The sequence below is a fragment of the Athene noctua genome, chromosome 6, assembly GCF_965140245.1.
Source record: "Athene noctua chromosome 6, bAthNoc1.hap1.1, whole genome shotgun sequence".
NCBI lineage: Eukaryota > Metazoa > Chordata > Aves > Strigiformes > Strigidae > Athene > Athene noctua.
In genome coordinates this window covers 52,113,479-52,129,541 of record NC_134042.1, presented here as the reverse complement: position 1 = coordinate 52,129,541, position 16,063 = coordinate 52,113,479, and the positions used below count along the sequence as shown (strand labels likewise).

Here is a 16,063-nt window from a genome sequence, read left to right as displayed (position 1 = left end):
GCGGAGGGTGAAGGGGGCGGCGCGGGGTCTGCCAGCGCTCCCCCCGCCCCCCCAGGCTCCGCGGTGGGCGGTGCCGCGCGGGCCGGGCCGGGCTCTGGCGCTGCCGGGGCTGTGGCGGCCTCGCCCCGCGCCGCCCATGGCCGCCGCCCTCGCGCTGCCGCCGCCCGCCCGCGCCATGGAGGAGCCGGCGGGCCCGGACGGCGGCGGCGGTGGTGGTGGCGGGGGTGGGGGGGGCCGGCTCCCGCCGTGCATCAGCCCCGAGCGCGGCGGCCGGGCACCGGGTGATGCCGCCGCCGCTGCGGAGCTGCCGTGGGGGCCGCGGCCGGCGCTGCGCGGTCGGCGCCGCGGGCTCGGCCGCCCCCCTCACCCGTCCGCTGCTGCCTCCTCCTCGCTGCGCTCCCTCACGCCGCCGCCCGCCGCCCGCCGGGGCCTAAGCGAGCTCTCCCGCAGCTTGGCCTGGCAGCTGGGCGGCCCCGGGCCCGCCGGGCAGCGGGAGGAGGGACCCGGCGCCGAGCCCTTCCCGCCCGCCGGCCGGCAGCGGCTGCTGGAGGGTCGGCTGGTGGCTGAGGGCACGGCCCCGCCGCCCCCCGCCCGGCCCGGCGGCACCGGCCTGAAGTTCGGGCTGTTGTCGCCGGAGCTGCACGCTCGCCTCCTGGACCAGGAGGACTACAGGAACCGCACGCAGGCGGTGGAGGAGCTGAAGAGGGTGGTCGGAGGGACCAGCCAGGCCGCGGTGAGCTCCGCGCCGGCCCCCAGCCTGCTGGGGCTCATCAGCTTCCTCTACACCCTCCTGGATGACTCCAACTTCAAGGTGGTGCTCGGGGCCTTGGAGGTGGTACATCTGCTGGCCCTGCGCCTGGGCGACCAGGTCCAGGCCTTCCTGGTGCCTCTGGTCTCCGCTGCTGCTAAAGTCCTGGGGGACAACAAGGTGGCCATCCGGCAGGAGTACAACCGCCTGCTGCTGCGGCTGATGAGGGCCGCGGGTCCTCAGCAGGTGCTGGGCCTGCTCCTGCAGCGGGAGTACCTGCAGCACAAGAACTCCAAAGTCCGCGAGGAGGTGGTCAACATCTGCATCGTGGCCCTTCTCACTTACCCCAGCAAGGAGCTGGACTTGGCCAAGCTGGCCTTTGGGCTGGCTCCGGCGCTGGTGGACGGCAAGCGCAGGGTCCGGCACGCTGCCATGGAAGCGTTTGCTGTGCTGGCGGCTTCCCTGGGCCCAGGCCAGAGCACCCTTCTCTTCAAGGCGGTGGATTCTGTGGAGCTCGAGGACAACGGGGACGGGGTGATGCATGCGGTGCAGGCCAGGCTGGCCAGAAAGACCTTGCCGAAGCTCGTAGACCAAGGGTTTGTGGAGTACGCTGTGCCCTTGCCATCATCTGGCCATAACAGGGGCTTCTGTTTGCCCCCCGGAGCAGATACGGACTGGCTCTTGATGGGCAGCAGGACTCAGAGCGCGCACAGCTACTGCGGGTACCACGCCAGGGACGATGCTCTGCAGAGCTCCGGCGCCCACGGTGTGTGTGCCGAGCAAGGGATAAGTCCAAGAAGAGTCTTGAGTGCAGGTAAAGGGAAAAACAAACTGCCCTGGGAGAACGAGCACGCTGGAGACAGGGAAGGTGCTTCAGGAGTCAAGATGCCTTTCGCGAAGGGTGTGGACCAGGTACGTACTCGTAGCTCGCAGGGCTCCTTTGTTCTAAGCGTGTGCCAAAGGGACATGTAAAAGTTGTCAAAGGTTTATTAAATGACAGGTATTTGTAAGGTGTGACTAACACTGCTGATACTGTACATGCGAGGAGCTCTGTGTGTATGTTGATCTGGGAAGGCAAATTTGAGAACTCGGTGTGTCAGGTTTAACACTAGTAGGAACCAGACAATTGATCACCTACACAAAACAAGAATCTTTGGTGAAAGTTAACTGGGCTGCAGAACACACTTCTTACCTCGAAGTGTAACGACCTGCCTCTGACGAGGGTTAGCTGAGACCCACGGGATGAGGACGGGAGCGGGGAAGGTATTTCAGAGCTTCTCTTGGTGCGGTTGCGGCTCAGAGTACCCGAGTGACTGACTGCAAAGACTTGCCGAAATACTGAAGGTGTTTGGAGGAAAACTGACAGACTGAAGGCAGAGCCCTGGTGTGGGGCTGAGGCAGTGCTTCTTGGCAATGCGCTGACCCCTAGCCAAACCTGGGGATTGCCAAAGAATCTCTGTGCCTCTCGTTCCTCGCTCTGATTTGACGGGGAAGAATATAGGTCAGGCTGAAATAGCAATTCTGATTGAGCCCGGTTTTGTTTTTACCACTTGCTGACCGTATCGGCGGCTGCAAAGGGAAGGAAGCTTTGAGAAATCGTTGAGGTGCCTTTTACGGTGGCAGTGGCTCTGTTCTGGGACATTTTGGAAACCATTGGTGCGTTTGAGACCTGGGGGGTGTACCCGTGTGGGGTAGGTTTCCTGTTGTGTTGGGTTTTTGTTCGGTTTTCGTGTGGGTTTTTTGGAAGCTCAACAGCTTTAATTTATCATAACTTGATCTCCAGTGAGTGAGTTTAAGCAAGTAGATGTTTTTAGAAAACCAAAAGCTGTATGGAATAGACTTCCTCACTACCAGTTTTACATATTCAGAGTTTAATTATTTGTTTAGTTTAATTCTTAGTTGCTTAGTAACCTGTTCCTGTATTGGGTGAGGTCATGAACAGTGCCGCTTTGTGACGGCTAGCTTTAATAGCCTCTTCATAAAAAGAAAGGTGAGTTAACATTAGTGTAGTGTAAAAACTCTGAAGTTCAAGTATACACTTGTATGCACGGGTGCCCGTCCTTCGCTGGGGTGTGCGTTACTGTTACTCAGGCTCCTAAAGAGGTCTGTATCTTTTTGAGTCAATGAATCAGGCCACCAGGCTGCCTTGGGTTATCCACAAAGCAGATAGGGTCTGGACAACCAGTTATTAGGAAACACCTCTAGAGCAAGAAGGTTTTTCTTTTTCTAACAGCTTTTCGCTATTAATTAATGTAACTTGTAGAAATACTAGTTAATTGCCAGCATTCTCTCGGCAAACGGGTCTGAGTTCTGTGCTGCTGCTGGCTGGGTTTGTGTTTTTCTGAGCCTGTGAACAAAAAGCAAGCCTATACACGCACCAAAACCTGGCTGTCCCTTGGAATAGTGGAAGGTCTTCTGCCTGAGAAGCCCTCTCTCAGGGTCAGCTAGGTGCTGTGGAAATGGTTTTGTTTTGGTTTGGTTTTTTTTAACCTTTTTGTACATGTGGTTGTATGTATCCCTGTAAACTGGGGGGAGTGCCCAAAGCTTCCAACCCCGGAGGGAGGGAGGGAGGCAAAGCAATTAATTTATATTTTGTGGCCTAAGTAAAGTGCACTTAGAAATGGTGTGAACTTAAATTTGACCTGGGGAAGTAGCTGCCTATTCACGGCTTCAAGGCAGTGATATGGAGGCACTGGCTTTACTAGGGAGCATCCTCGGTACTGATACGATAAAAGTTTTTTAGACTCTGTGTGTTTTTATATGTGTAGTACGAGCTTCCTGGGCATAAATCCCATCTCATAATACTGAGATGAAAACCAGCCTGAGAGCTGGGTGTGCCTGTGTGGGGGTTTGGTTTTGTTGACAGTATTGCTGTCAGAGGTGGGCAAAGCCCGAGCAGGCTGCGGGAGGCTCTCCTGTAGGAGAGCCAGTTACCTGCTGCATCTGAAGCCTGGCAGGAAGAAATAAAAGACCTTCAGACTGGCTTCCTACGTCTGACAACCACTTGGCTCGTCTCTTCGTCATCCCAGCGTCTGTCCGTGTGGCTGGCTCGTCGTGGGATGACAGCTTTTCTTCTTTTCTCCTTGGAAGACTTTTCCAATTACGTAACATCATGCGAATACTTTGAGCTTAAATTAACGTTTTCCTTTTGTGATCAGCCATTCTTACACCCTTCTGTATCATGCCAAATATCTCACTTTGTTCCTGCTTATGAACGGATGCAGAACTAACATTTGCGTGGTCCAGTTTTGCGGAACTAGAGCAGAATCCTTCCCCGGCTCTGTGGGGTGTAAGCGCCGTTCTGAGCGGGGGCTGCTCGTGCAGGTCACCCTCCCGCCTCTCCGCTCCTCCACCACTGCTGGGACTCGCCAGAGTTCACCAGTCTTGCTTTGCTTTTGCTGCTGCCACATAGGATACAGTAGGTGGCAATGAAAAATACATCTGCAGGGAGAAAATCCTGCTTGTCATGTACTGTGTTTATTCCTTTTTAATAAGAACTCTTTTTTTTTGCATCTCATGACTGTTTTTCTAAGACGTCCTGTGCCTCCTAGAGATTCTGTTTGTTCCCGTCGCTTCCCTCTGCTTTCTGACTTGTTCTGTTTACCTCTTGCTTCTATTTTATGTTGTTTTCTTGCATATTTAAGTTGGTAGAAAGCAGATCTGTAACTGTGAGGTGTCAGGATATGAAGACTTCATCAGCTGCGCCCTACCAGAGGAAACCTGCTAATGCTCCTTTTGCGCTCTTACTTGAAAGATCTCTGAATAACCTGATACCTTCACTTAACCAGAATTCATTTCACACTGGATTTTAACTCCTCTCCAGGTAGCTTTTCCTTCCATGGAGGTCAGTAGTGACAAAAATAACATTTGATGTCACGTTCGATAGAATTGGAAAGTTGCCAATTTTGACTTGGGCATGGATGAGCATGGTACCAGAATCAGGCCCACGTTCCCAGCTGGCTTTAGTGGTGTTAGTTCACCTGATGTGAACTATGTCAGAAGTGTGCCTGACGTTACAAAGAGACATCTGAAGGCTGGTACAATGCAGCAGATAATACTTTGTGTTCAGTGGATTTGGAAAATTTGGTTCAGTCCATTTGAAATGGCAAGCTGCTGCTTTGCCAGTGGGCACTCCTGGCAGATATAAGGTTTGACAATTGCTCTTCAAGTGGCTTTTAGGAGCTGTGGTTTTAAAAATTGCTGTGAATTAACAGCTGACCACCTGCCCAAGCTCTTTCAGGATATATTGTTGAACGTAAGTTAAACCTGGCTCAAGGAGTAGCTTTGTCTCTACAATCTCTACCAATTGAGGCCGCTTAGGCTGCTGTAGCCATCGGGCATCCCTCCCTTCCCTCCCACAGCGGTTGTTTAACTGGTGCTGGTGGCACTTGTCACTCTGAAATAGTAGTGGCACCCAGGTGTTCAAATTCCAGTGATTCCTTTTTCCATCAGTGTCTGTAAAAGACAAGGTCTGGCTGCAGCGGTGCCCCAGTGAAAGGCAAAGCATGATTTAATGTAGGTACTGCATCCTTGCCCTCTGCGAGGGAAGGGAGCAGCCTGCTTAGAAAAGGGGTATGTCAGGGAGGATTTTTATTAGAGGGCAAAGCAAATGCTGCTTGTTACCGTGCACGAGGGAGGAAGAGGAGGGCTTCCTTTTGGTTCCCTGCACAGCGATTGCTGCGGCAGGCCCATGGTCGGTGAAGGACTAGTCTGAGCAGTCGGTATAGTCTAGAGAGCTGACTTTGTGGCCAGGGACCTAATTTAGCATGAGGTGAGTTGGTTTTGAGACTTTTGAGTCCTATTGCCTAGACCCACGCTTACTGTAACGGAAATTTAAACCACATGATGGTTTCAGTATTTGAAATATTTCCCCGATCGCAGTAGGTTGACAGCTTTGTTACCCTGTTTTCACATCCCCATCACTTGTCTTACATCTGTCTGAATAGACTGCGAAGCTCACCAGGGCAGGGGACATCTTTTTATCTGGCTTTGTGATTTTTTTGGTACAGTATTTGCTGGCTTCGTGACGGTGCTTGTTTTGTTACATCTGTGCCATGAAACCGCTTTTATCCCGTGATGTGTTTGTATCTTCGATGCAAGTAGCTTGCAGGTAGATGCAAGCTGGGATGACTAAACTTGGACAGTGCTTCCTGTGCTCGAAGACATTCCTTCTTAACTGAAAGAGATGGCTGCGGGCTGTATAAATAAAGCTCTTTTCCATGGGGCCTTTAGCAGTCGAGGGGCGCTGGAGAGAGGAAGTGAGCCTGGTATCTCCTCTTAACTGTTTTCAGTAATATCATGCATAATATTTGGGTAGTCAGCTTGTTCGTGTAAATGTAAAAAATTAATTATTAATTCAGACATTCCTTTGAAATGAATTTGCTTAAAAATTAACTTTTGGAGTCATTCTGTGGCTGAAAGGATGCATGAAATTAGCTTAATGTTTAAAGTTGGTTTTCTGCTAGTGTTTTTAGGGTCCTGTTACACAGTGGTTGTCCAAGGCCACGTGTAGACTTTCCTAATCAGATAAGATGGGAAGTAAAACATGTGTAAGTTAATGTGTACTTGACCTGTAATGTAGATAAAGCACATTTCCCTGGAGGGTTTGTCTTTAAAGGCAGGTTCTGCCACTGATGTTCCGTTGGGTTATTGATGGAGCATTTCTCTGGCGTCCTTTGAAGCTGCTGCAGTTTCACACCCACCTGTAAGGCTGCCTTGTGGCCGTGCCCGGGGCTCAGGGGGGTCTGGCCGTGCCCCCCGCGCACCCTGGCTGTGCAGGCAGCGTTGGGCCTGGCGGGGCCACGTGTCCAGCGGAGGGGTCATTACCTCCTGACACTGGCTCCGTGCTCGAGGTGCAAGCACGGAGTGTCTCTGAATCTGTTAGATGTGCACGAGACCGTAGTTAGGCTCAACCTTAGCGAGAGACTCCCGAGTCAGAGGTGCTTGTCCTGCCACCACCTCAACTTCCAGGGGATGTCCTTGTTCTGTGTGTAAGGAACTGAAGGAATTAATGCCTCAAACATTCATTGACACGGGAAACCTCAAGGACAAGCTGCAGCCTTTGTGATTAGTCTAAGGAATGTCCCCCAAGGAAGTGGGAGTGTGTGGGAGCGTGCACCCCCCGCTCCCCTGTGGCTGCATTGACAGACTCCTGAGACGAGCCTCAAAGTGGGGAGACACGGACTGAGTGGAACCCAGTGTTCCTCATCATGCCCCTGCTAATCACTGGCTCCATTGTGTCAGCCCAATACTTTGTGGCCCTGTGGTGTAACCAGACACCATGCAGGCCTTGCTGTTGCCTTCACAGGTGATAAGGACTGATAAGAGGGGAGCGTCCTGCCCCAGAAGCTCCAGGAGCGGGATGACTGCCCAAGCAGCAGGGAGTCAGCAAAAATCTGTGGGAGTGGAAGAGAAGGTGGCAGGGGGAGATGGTGAGCACTGACTCAATTGGACTAGGGGGTTGGTGCACTCGATTCCTCCTCAACGCATACTCTTGGAAATGAGTTTGTGGAACACCCGCCTCTCTTAGTCTAGTATGCAAATCACCTGATAAAATGAACTTAAAAGATGACAGAAAACTTTGCTGAGTGTGCACCCACCACTCAAGATTATCAGACCTGAGACAATGCTGGAACCTGGGGTGGTGATCCAGGTTCCCTCCTCCTCCTCCTCTCCTCCTCCTCTCCTCCTCCACCACATCACTTATTATCCTTTTCCAAGTTTAAGTTGTTTCTACTGCAAGTAAAACATTTTAACCAGTCATTTGGTGTCATTTCACCTTGATTTAACCTGAGGGGTTCACAGAACCTTTGCGATTATCTGGGGTCCCGTTCGGGGCTGAAACACTGCGCTTGGAAAGGAGTCTTCTCCCTCCTCATGAGAGTGGAATGAAACATGACTGTACTTTACTGCAGTAAACCCTGCAGGGCCGTTCTCAGCAACCCTGTTCCTCCAGGTGCCTCTTTTGGAGCCAGTGAGTGCCATCAAAGGCCCGGGGAGAAGCAGGGAGTGCAGCAGGGCTCTTTGGTCCCCCGAGGAGCCGCCTTGCCCTGATGCTGTGGCTGATTTGGAGGAAGTCCCGTGGGCACAGAGCTTTGCTGAAGAGGGAGTTGACACTGGTGACAGAGCTCAGCAGTGTTCTGCCTTGAGGTGCCCTTACAAAATGTGCCCCTTGTGGGGGTATATAGCACACGCCCCTTGGAAAGGTCCTCAAATAAAGCATTTATGCCAGGCTTTACTGAATCTATGGGTCTTATTTCCGACAACATGGTTAAAGTGCATAATTTTGTCCTTCAGTGAAACTGAAGAGTTCTGGCTTAACAGCTGTTTGTAGTACCTCAACTTACCAGTTTGCTTCCTGAAAGCCAAACCTGAGTTTATCAACTGAAGTGTAATTGTCTGTGCTTCTGTGCTTCCCGTGCTTGGCAGCTGCACACATCTGCCAGAGCTACAGGACAGACTCTGCCTTTGACTCACCCTCTTCTAAAGCTGAGTTTGAGTAGCCTGACCTCCTCCTCCTTACCGGGGACAGAGGTAGCTGCTGTCACCACTCAGCTTGCATCAGTAGGCTGAAGCTTCTCTGGTTTCCAGCTAAATTAATAAAACGGTAACTTCGTTCTTAACTACCTGCAGTTTTACACTGAAGTAGATGCTTACAGGAGCCTTATAACAGCATCGGAGGAACTTTGCTAGAGATAGGAGATACTTGACAGTGCAGGATGGTAACAACGTCTATAACCCCATGAATATTTTCCTTTGTACCTCAGTAAGGTCCCGTTTGTTTCTAATCCTGAGCTGACAGAGCCTGGCTCGCGCTGTTCAGTGTGTGATCTGTAAATCCTGTGGATGAAGTTCTCTGGAGTCGCTGAAGTGAGCGGTCTCTTTCTGGGGATACTGATGCACTTTATCTGCTCCCCGCTCCTTGGGATTAGCCTTGGACAGGGTAAACAATTCCAGTCTGAACCAGGTCAGATCCTATTCCGAAATAAATGCTTCTGTCGTTTTCTTTAGGACTTGACATGCTCTACTGATCTTTTTGGGTGCTGGTGTTCAGTGATTGAAATAAGCCTGCTGTGAGGAAACATTGTGTTCTCCAGGGGCTTCCCATCTTGTGCCGTCCATGAGGGGTCACACAAATAAGTTTAAGAACACTGAGCTAGCAATCCCCCGTTCCATTTGTAACTCTCATCTTCTGTAGTTCCAACGTAAAGAAGCTATCAGAACAAAAGCACTGTGCACTTTGGGGTACTAAAAGCACATTTTGAAAATCTAAATGCTACTTTTTCTGTAGCCCCTACTAGCTCCGCTGCCCTGCTGAAATGTGACACACAAGCACAAAATCAGCTAACAGTGTGCTGGGAGCTCCTCACCGAGCTTTTGGCAGCTAAGCCTGCCCGTGTTTACCCAGAAAACTGAGTGTGCTCTATGTAAAACATGACATGCCTAGCAATTACTGCAGGACAAGTGTTACCTTACCGTTTTTCCCCTGTGAAACCTATATGCTGCAAGTCCCTGTTCCTGCTGTTGAAAGCAGAGCCTTTTGGGGGAGAAGCAGGAGCATTTGTAGGTTTTACTCAACTTTTAGGCCACGTTACAAAGCGCACGAGCTAGGCGCAGTTTCACGTAACTGCATTGTTTGGCAGTGTGTGTGGAATTCTGCTCTGTTTACATGCTGATCTGATAACCAAGGAACTTAACAACTGGACTTTATGGAGACCTTGGTGAGTGTTCAAATGATCTGTGAAATCAGTTTTATGAAACAAATACTCAGTTTTCCCCCGTGATAAGGAGGATTAAAGGGACTTGGAGGTTGACCTGTCTGTGCTAAAGCTCTCCTGTCGTCCTGAGTTGAGGTGGCAGTCTCTGGGACGTGAGCCCTGGTCTTTCTGGAGGCTGGGAGAGTGTTTTGGGGAGATACCATTATATATTTGTGCTGCTGATCTCTTCCCTGGGGGCACGTTGCTGATGGCTGCTGGGTGTTTGATGAGGAGGATCTTTTGTCCCACCCAGTGCCGCTGGGAGGGGGGTGTAGGAACGGGGCATCCCCCAGTGATGGGTCACTCGCAAGGGCTGCGCTTTGGCAACCAGGTTAATCTTTCTTTTGATGGACGGATTCAAATATTTTCCGACACTGGTAATACTAGTGGAATTGAAACAAGCCTGAAACCTTTTGAGAAATCCCTTTGCCAGGATCTGTCATCTACTCCTATGAAAAATCTGGCAGCTTTAGGTTTGCATTTATTCCCCACTGCCCTGCGTGCCTATGTTTACCCAGTTTATAATCGCTGTCATTATAATTTTCATACAAGAAAGCAGACAGTTTTTATTCCTGTAGCTGGGATTGGAACAACTGAGCAAAGTTGTACAATCACATCACTGTGGTGTAATTTGCTCCCTCTGTATATGTTGCTTTGTCCGTATGGAAAAATGGGGTGTGAGCAAGTTGTACAAGTAACATTTGCGGACTGAAGGATACATCAGTTGAAAATGATGTTTTCTAGCCAGCTGATTGCAGAAGCAGGAATGCCGAGTTCTCATCTCCTCTTTTATCTCGACTTGTAATAACCTGGAACAAACCAGTTTGCCCATTTGGCTGATGATCTTTTTTCCCATGGGTAAAGTAAACCCGGTGTCCCCCAGGGTACCCGGGTGATAAAAAGTCAGCGTAGCTCTGAGTGTTATCAGTACTGCTCCTGGGATTTAGGTCAGTACTACTTCTGTGATTTCAGTCATTGTTCTTGCTCTGCATCCAGCAATCAGAACTCGGTTCTTATCTCTGTAAAGCTTCCTATTTCCTGCTCTGGTCTTACTAAATCATTTCATGGCTGCTGGATTCCTTCTGCCATCTTCCCTTAAAAACGGGATTCAGGCTGATCCATTCTGTATCGAGGCTTCTTAGTTCTTCCCTCACAGGCGAATGCTTTAAGCAGTTTTCCGCGAATATTTCAAATGAGAGTCTAATCCCTGAAGGCCGATTAAAAAGTCCATATTCACACTGGCTTTTGGGGAGGAAGATCTTATGTAAAGTTTGAAGCTTTTCAGCATTTTGGTGGGTTTGCTTAAAATGCTTCAGACTCGAGACTTTTGCCTTGTTACGTGGATGACTTCAAATCACACCTGCTGATCTTGGTGCCTGTGAAATGCAGTGCGTAACAGTAAACTGGAACGTGCATTTTTGTAAGTAAAGACAAAATTTTTGCCTTTTTTTTGACCCGCAAAACTCCTCTCAGGAACAGGGAAGCTGTTTCATTCAGGAGCCCGTGTGCAGGTAGCTGTGAGCCCTGGCAGGCTCACAGCCCTTTGGGGGCTGGGGGGGGTTTAAAGCACTAAATGGAAATACAGGCAAATTGCGGCTTCACTTACTTATTTACTGCTAACAGGTACCGTGTGTGAGTTATTTGTTTCGTTTTTAAGGTGAGGACAGTCTTAGAGGGAGGAGGATTAGAAATACATAATTTAAAAGTTTAATTGCGAAGTTTAATTTTTGAAGAGGATTCTCGTGGGTAGGATGTGGACGTTAGATTTCTCTTGGCTTGTATGTGTATCTTGCTGATGTGTTGTGAATCTTCTTGGAAGGGACCTGAAGGTTTTGTTGAAATTACTAACTTCTGAGTATATTCCGTAGTCATAAACAATTCTATTTTTAAGATACTGTGTGACAAATAAATGTTATAATGATTTAAAAACAATTAGCCTGTGCCACAGGCCAGCTACCCATCTCACAACTGCGCTGCTTCAAGTTTTGTCTGTGCTTTATTTTGTGATGCTTTTGTGAAACTCCGTTACAATACCAAATTAAACCGCCCCCAGATACTGAATCAGAGCATTTAGCTGCTGTTTATTTGAGCCAGACATTGACCTTCCAAACCGGAGTTGGGAGCGTTGGGCAGAGCTGGAGCCGGCGGTGCTGCAGGCTCTGCGGCCCCTGGGTGCTCTGTTGGGTGGGCCAGGCTGGGACCTGGGCACATTATTGACTTACAGACGAGGGGAGAACCACAGGATTCATATTGCAACAGTTTTTGTGAAGTTCCCTGTTGGAGAATCCATCTTTCTGGTAAACTGAGATTTTTCAGTGAAGTTAAAAAATACGTATTTTTATAAATGAACGTACTGTGTATGTGTTAGACTACAAATTCGCCGTTCACACAACCCCTGTATTGAGTAAGGGAGGCTTTTAGGCTTAACATGATGTTCTTTCCAATACTGAATAAATATTTCCATTTCTGTTCAGACTTCTGACCCCTGTGTGGAGCCTTGTCTGTGAAAGGGGAGAGCAGAGTTAATACAGCCTAGAAATGATTTAAATTACTAATTTTACTAATCAAACCAGAAAGCAAGAAACCTTTATTTAAAACATGAAGTTTTCTTTGCTAAGTATTTGTGTTATTCAGATTTTTCCTTTACCTACAACCGGTTCTCATTACAGGGGGCGGATATTGCCAGGTCCAGCTTTTAGACTAAATCTGACACATGCTTTTTTCACAGCTCAGGTAGCGCCCGTCTGTTTAAACGCTTCCATAGCTTCTTGTTCATCATTCAAAATGTTTAATTTGTAAAATTGACTACTTGTGCATTTCTCTACCACTTTGTTTTGTTGGGGTTTTTTTCCCCTCTGTGTGAATAGTGTCAACCAGCATTAGAGTAAGACCTGGCAACCAGCTAAAATGCTTTCTAATGCTTGAAGTACTTGAAGTATTGGGTAGTTGGGAAATGAAAACTTCCCTCAAAATGTTTTGTATTTAAAAATCAACTGCCTTTTATTGACAACAGAAATCTTGGCGGTTTGTATTGACGAGCCATGGTGCTCAGTGCTAAATTTTCATGTTTTAAAAAACTTTTCACAAGTTTGGGTGTGTTTTTGTGTTTTTTTTTTTTATTTTCTGTGAACAATCTGAATTTTTGAACTGCTGACCTGGTCACGCTTCAGCAAACTTAACGCTTGGTTTCACGACAGCGAAAGGCTTAATCTCTTATAATCTTTTAATAAAGGGTTCAGTGAGACTCTTTAATGTTGGAATACAGGATTAGTTTTCTTTAAAGCTCAGGCAGTGCTTTGGGTTTAGGCCGTTGCCCACTGGGGGTGGCCGCGGGAGGATGAGGATGACGGCCCTGGGTTGGTGCTGGGGCCTGGGGACACCTCTTGGGGCTCGGGGGTCACCCCTGTGGCCAGGCACTGGGGCACTGGGCAAGAAGGCAGCGGGAGCCCGGGCGGCGTCTGCCCTTGGGTGCCCCTTGCGGTGCCTTTTTGGGCCCCGTCCCCCAGTGCTGGGCCGCGTGTACCCAGGGCAGCTCCCTCCTGGCGCCAGGATGGCCTCACCCGGGACCTTCTGCTCTGGCCCACTGTCACCGTTCTTGGCATCTGCTTTTTGTTTTGTGGACCGTTTTCTGCTTTTTTGCTCTCTTTGTTCAGTTATCTGTGGGTATGTGCACGCTGAATCCCATTTGCTTCCGTGGGTGAAAGATAGGGCTCATGCACTCACTCTCTCGCTTTTCATTGTCCCAGTGACAGGGAAGAAAACCCTTTATTTTCCATCAATTCTGTCATCTTAAACAGTGACTTGTGTGGCTTTATTGTAAAGAGAGACAGGTCTGGGCTGCGGTGGGGTCTAGCTGACAAAGTTACGCGGTTAATTGTGCTGTTTGCACGGAAAAGGGTTGCGCGTTCTTTTCACACACATGAATGTTTCTTTATTTTCCTTTTTCCTACAGTTCTCTACATCCAATGATTTTCTTCATTCTCCAAGGTTAAGGCCCTCTCAAGGAGTACCAGTCAGTGATGAGTTATTTTTTAGTAGAAAAAGAGCTTCAAGGAATTTATTTCAGAATAGTGTAGATTTTATCTCTGAGCATTCTTCTGTTTGTGCCGGTAAGTATTAATACAGAAAAGTGTTTGATCTGCCATTTACGAAACAGATTTAGAAGAACCTACACTTAAATTTGTAGCTTCATGGGCATGATTTATCATTTGTTGATGATTTGATTTCTTTTGTTATTTATTTTCATTTACTGCTCCTGGAGAAGTGTGCACCCCCTCAGAGCCTCCACTGCTGTCTTCCAGTCCTGCCCTACATGCTCTGATTTTCACTAGTCTAGATAGAACCAACATAGTTTATAGATCAGCTTATTTTTTCAGACAGCAAGACCAAACAGAAGTAGTGTGGTTGTGTGAACAGGTGTGTTGAACAAAAGGACCGGGGACATCCCTGAAATGTTGAGCATTCTTGTTCAGGATTAGGGAAAGGAAGTACCACGTGGATCAGCAACAGAGTCATCCAGCCAACATTCTTTCCCACTGTAAAACACAATATGAATTGCAGATGAAGCAGAAAGTTAAAAGGAGGCACAGAATTTTACTGACTTTTGAGCAGGAATACTGTCAAGAGTTATCTGGTAGTGGGGGCAGGGTTGGGAAGATCATAATTAGGTGTGGCAGGCTGTTCAGGAGAGCAGATCCGTGCAGATCTATTCCAAGTTTGCATATTTTTCTCTTTTTACTTTGTATAAGCAGCTAGTGTAGACAACTCCCCGAAGAGCGAGCTCTAAAGATTGTTTTAAAGGGTGAAAAATACCGTGGTTTTGAAAACCAGGTCTGTAAAAGATTATAGGTATAGCGCTCCGCTTAATTTACACTAGCGACGTAGACTCAGTGATTTGTATTTTCATGGCCAAAAGGCACGTGAAAAGGCTGGGCAAGACCAGGCCTGATGAATTCACTTCACTTGGCAGTGGGTTGTGTTCTGGCTCTTTCTGAGGAGCGCCGGCACGCGTGGCATGCCAAGGTCACTCCCTGTGTGCCCTGAGTGACGTCGCTCTGAAGAAACTCACGGAGTTTGGGGCTTTTAAGGTGTTGCCTTCCCTTTATTGTCATCTATTCAAAGAGGGGATTGTGCTGGGTTTTTCTTTTGCCCCCCTGACAGCTCTCAGTTGGAAAAGTGCCCCCGAAGAACAGCCAGGCATTTTCCACTTTGTGCCTATGAACAGCATTATGAGGTTGCTTAGAAACTCTTGAACTAAATACTTTGAAAGGAGCTATATTTTACACTGAAATTTAAACAGAGAGTCTTAATTCACTATGAAATATTACTGTATATTTTTTGTTGAATACCATATGTTAAGTATTTATCTAGTTATTTGTGTTTTTCTTTTGAAAGGTGCTATGGGCTCTCATCAGCCGCAAATTTCAGGGAAATGTGGAACACTTGGACACACACAGACACATGGGAAGAGTGGTAGTGTGGATTCTGATTTACAATTTTTAGGATTAAATAACTGTCAGCAAGACAAAGGTATATGGACTCTAACTTATCCTAAGTCAGTGCATGTTACCTTGAAAATGTCTTTATGCTGCCTTGAGAAATAAAAGCTGTCACTAAAGCGTTGTTCAGTCCCTCTTCAGACGTGTTGGTGCCTCCCTCCTGTCTCGTGCTCTTCATTTGTGGTGATTAATGTGCGACCCACACCTTTGGTATCTGACTATGCCAGGTGCTGTGTAAAAAGCGCTGCGGTGACACAATCTGAACTGCTTTGGGAAAAAAATTGGGTTTTAGAATCGGTGTAGGTCAGATCAGCCTTAACAGCAAGGCCCAGGCTGAGCCTTGCCCTCCGGGACTGGTTCAGAGGCCCTTTTGGTGGTGTGCGAGGTGTCTGGGCAGGAGCAGGTGCAGGGGGAGGCACAGGCTGCTCCTTCCCACTGCGCTCACCGGCCCCTTGGGAGGGACCTGGGTGTGCCCCGGAGACGTTGGTGCAGGTAGAGCTTTTAATTCTCATAGCGCTGCTTTCATTTGTGGTGCTCTCCGTACAGCTTTTGTGGGACAGGGAGCCAGGGTGCTGCTGTGTCAGGCAGCCTTTGCTGCTGCCTTCAAAAGGGAGCCTAGGGGTTTGGCTGAGTGCCCTTAGCCCTAGAGCTGGAGCCTGGGGTGGATCAGGACACACAGAAACTTGTCTGCTCATCAGTGGTGATAATAATAAAAATGCCAGATGTACACTTAGTAAGGACTGAACTCCGTCCGGAGGAATAAGTGGTAACGATGGCAAATCTGTGGGCTGAGCTGCTTTGAGTGGTCCAGGTGTGTTGGACAAGGGATAGAGCTGACAGCCTTTTTGCAAGATACGGAGAAACGTTGCTTACTTCTGGCCGCTTACGGGCTCTAGATACTGTGTTTTTCTCATGCCTGTGGGAAGAAAGGAGACATTTCCTCTTCTCTTTTTGCCTCTCTAACTACAAAGTCAGCGTTCTCTTAGCCTCGGTCTTCAGAAGGCTGTCAGGCACTTTGCTCACGCTTGCTGATTTATTTCCCTGCCAGATATTTCCCTGAC

At 48.6% G+C, this 16,063-nt stretch overlaps 1 protein-coding gene across 1 annotated transcript in view; it reads left to right on the top strand.

Moving 5' to 3' along the window:
- The first annotated feature begins 136 nt into the window (after positions 1–136).
- TOGARAM1 (TOG array regulator of axonemal microtubules 1) overlaps positions 137–16,063 on the top strand; it is a 44,872-nt gene continuing 28,945 nt past the window's right edge. Inside the window, exons 1-3 of the mRNA XM_074909193.1 lie at positions 137–1,660; positions 13,457–13,613; positions 14,899–15,033. Of these exons, the coding sequence (XP_074765294.1) occupies positions 137–1,660; positions 13,457–13,613; positions 14,899–15,033 (1,816 nt within the window). The remainder of the gene's footprint in view (positions 1,661–13,456; positions 13,614–14,898; positions 15,034–16,063) is intronic.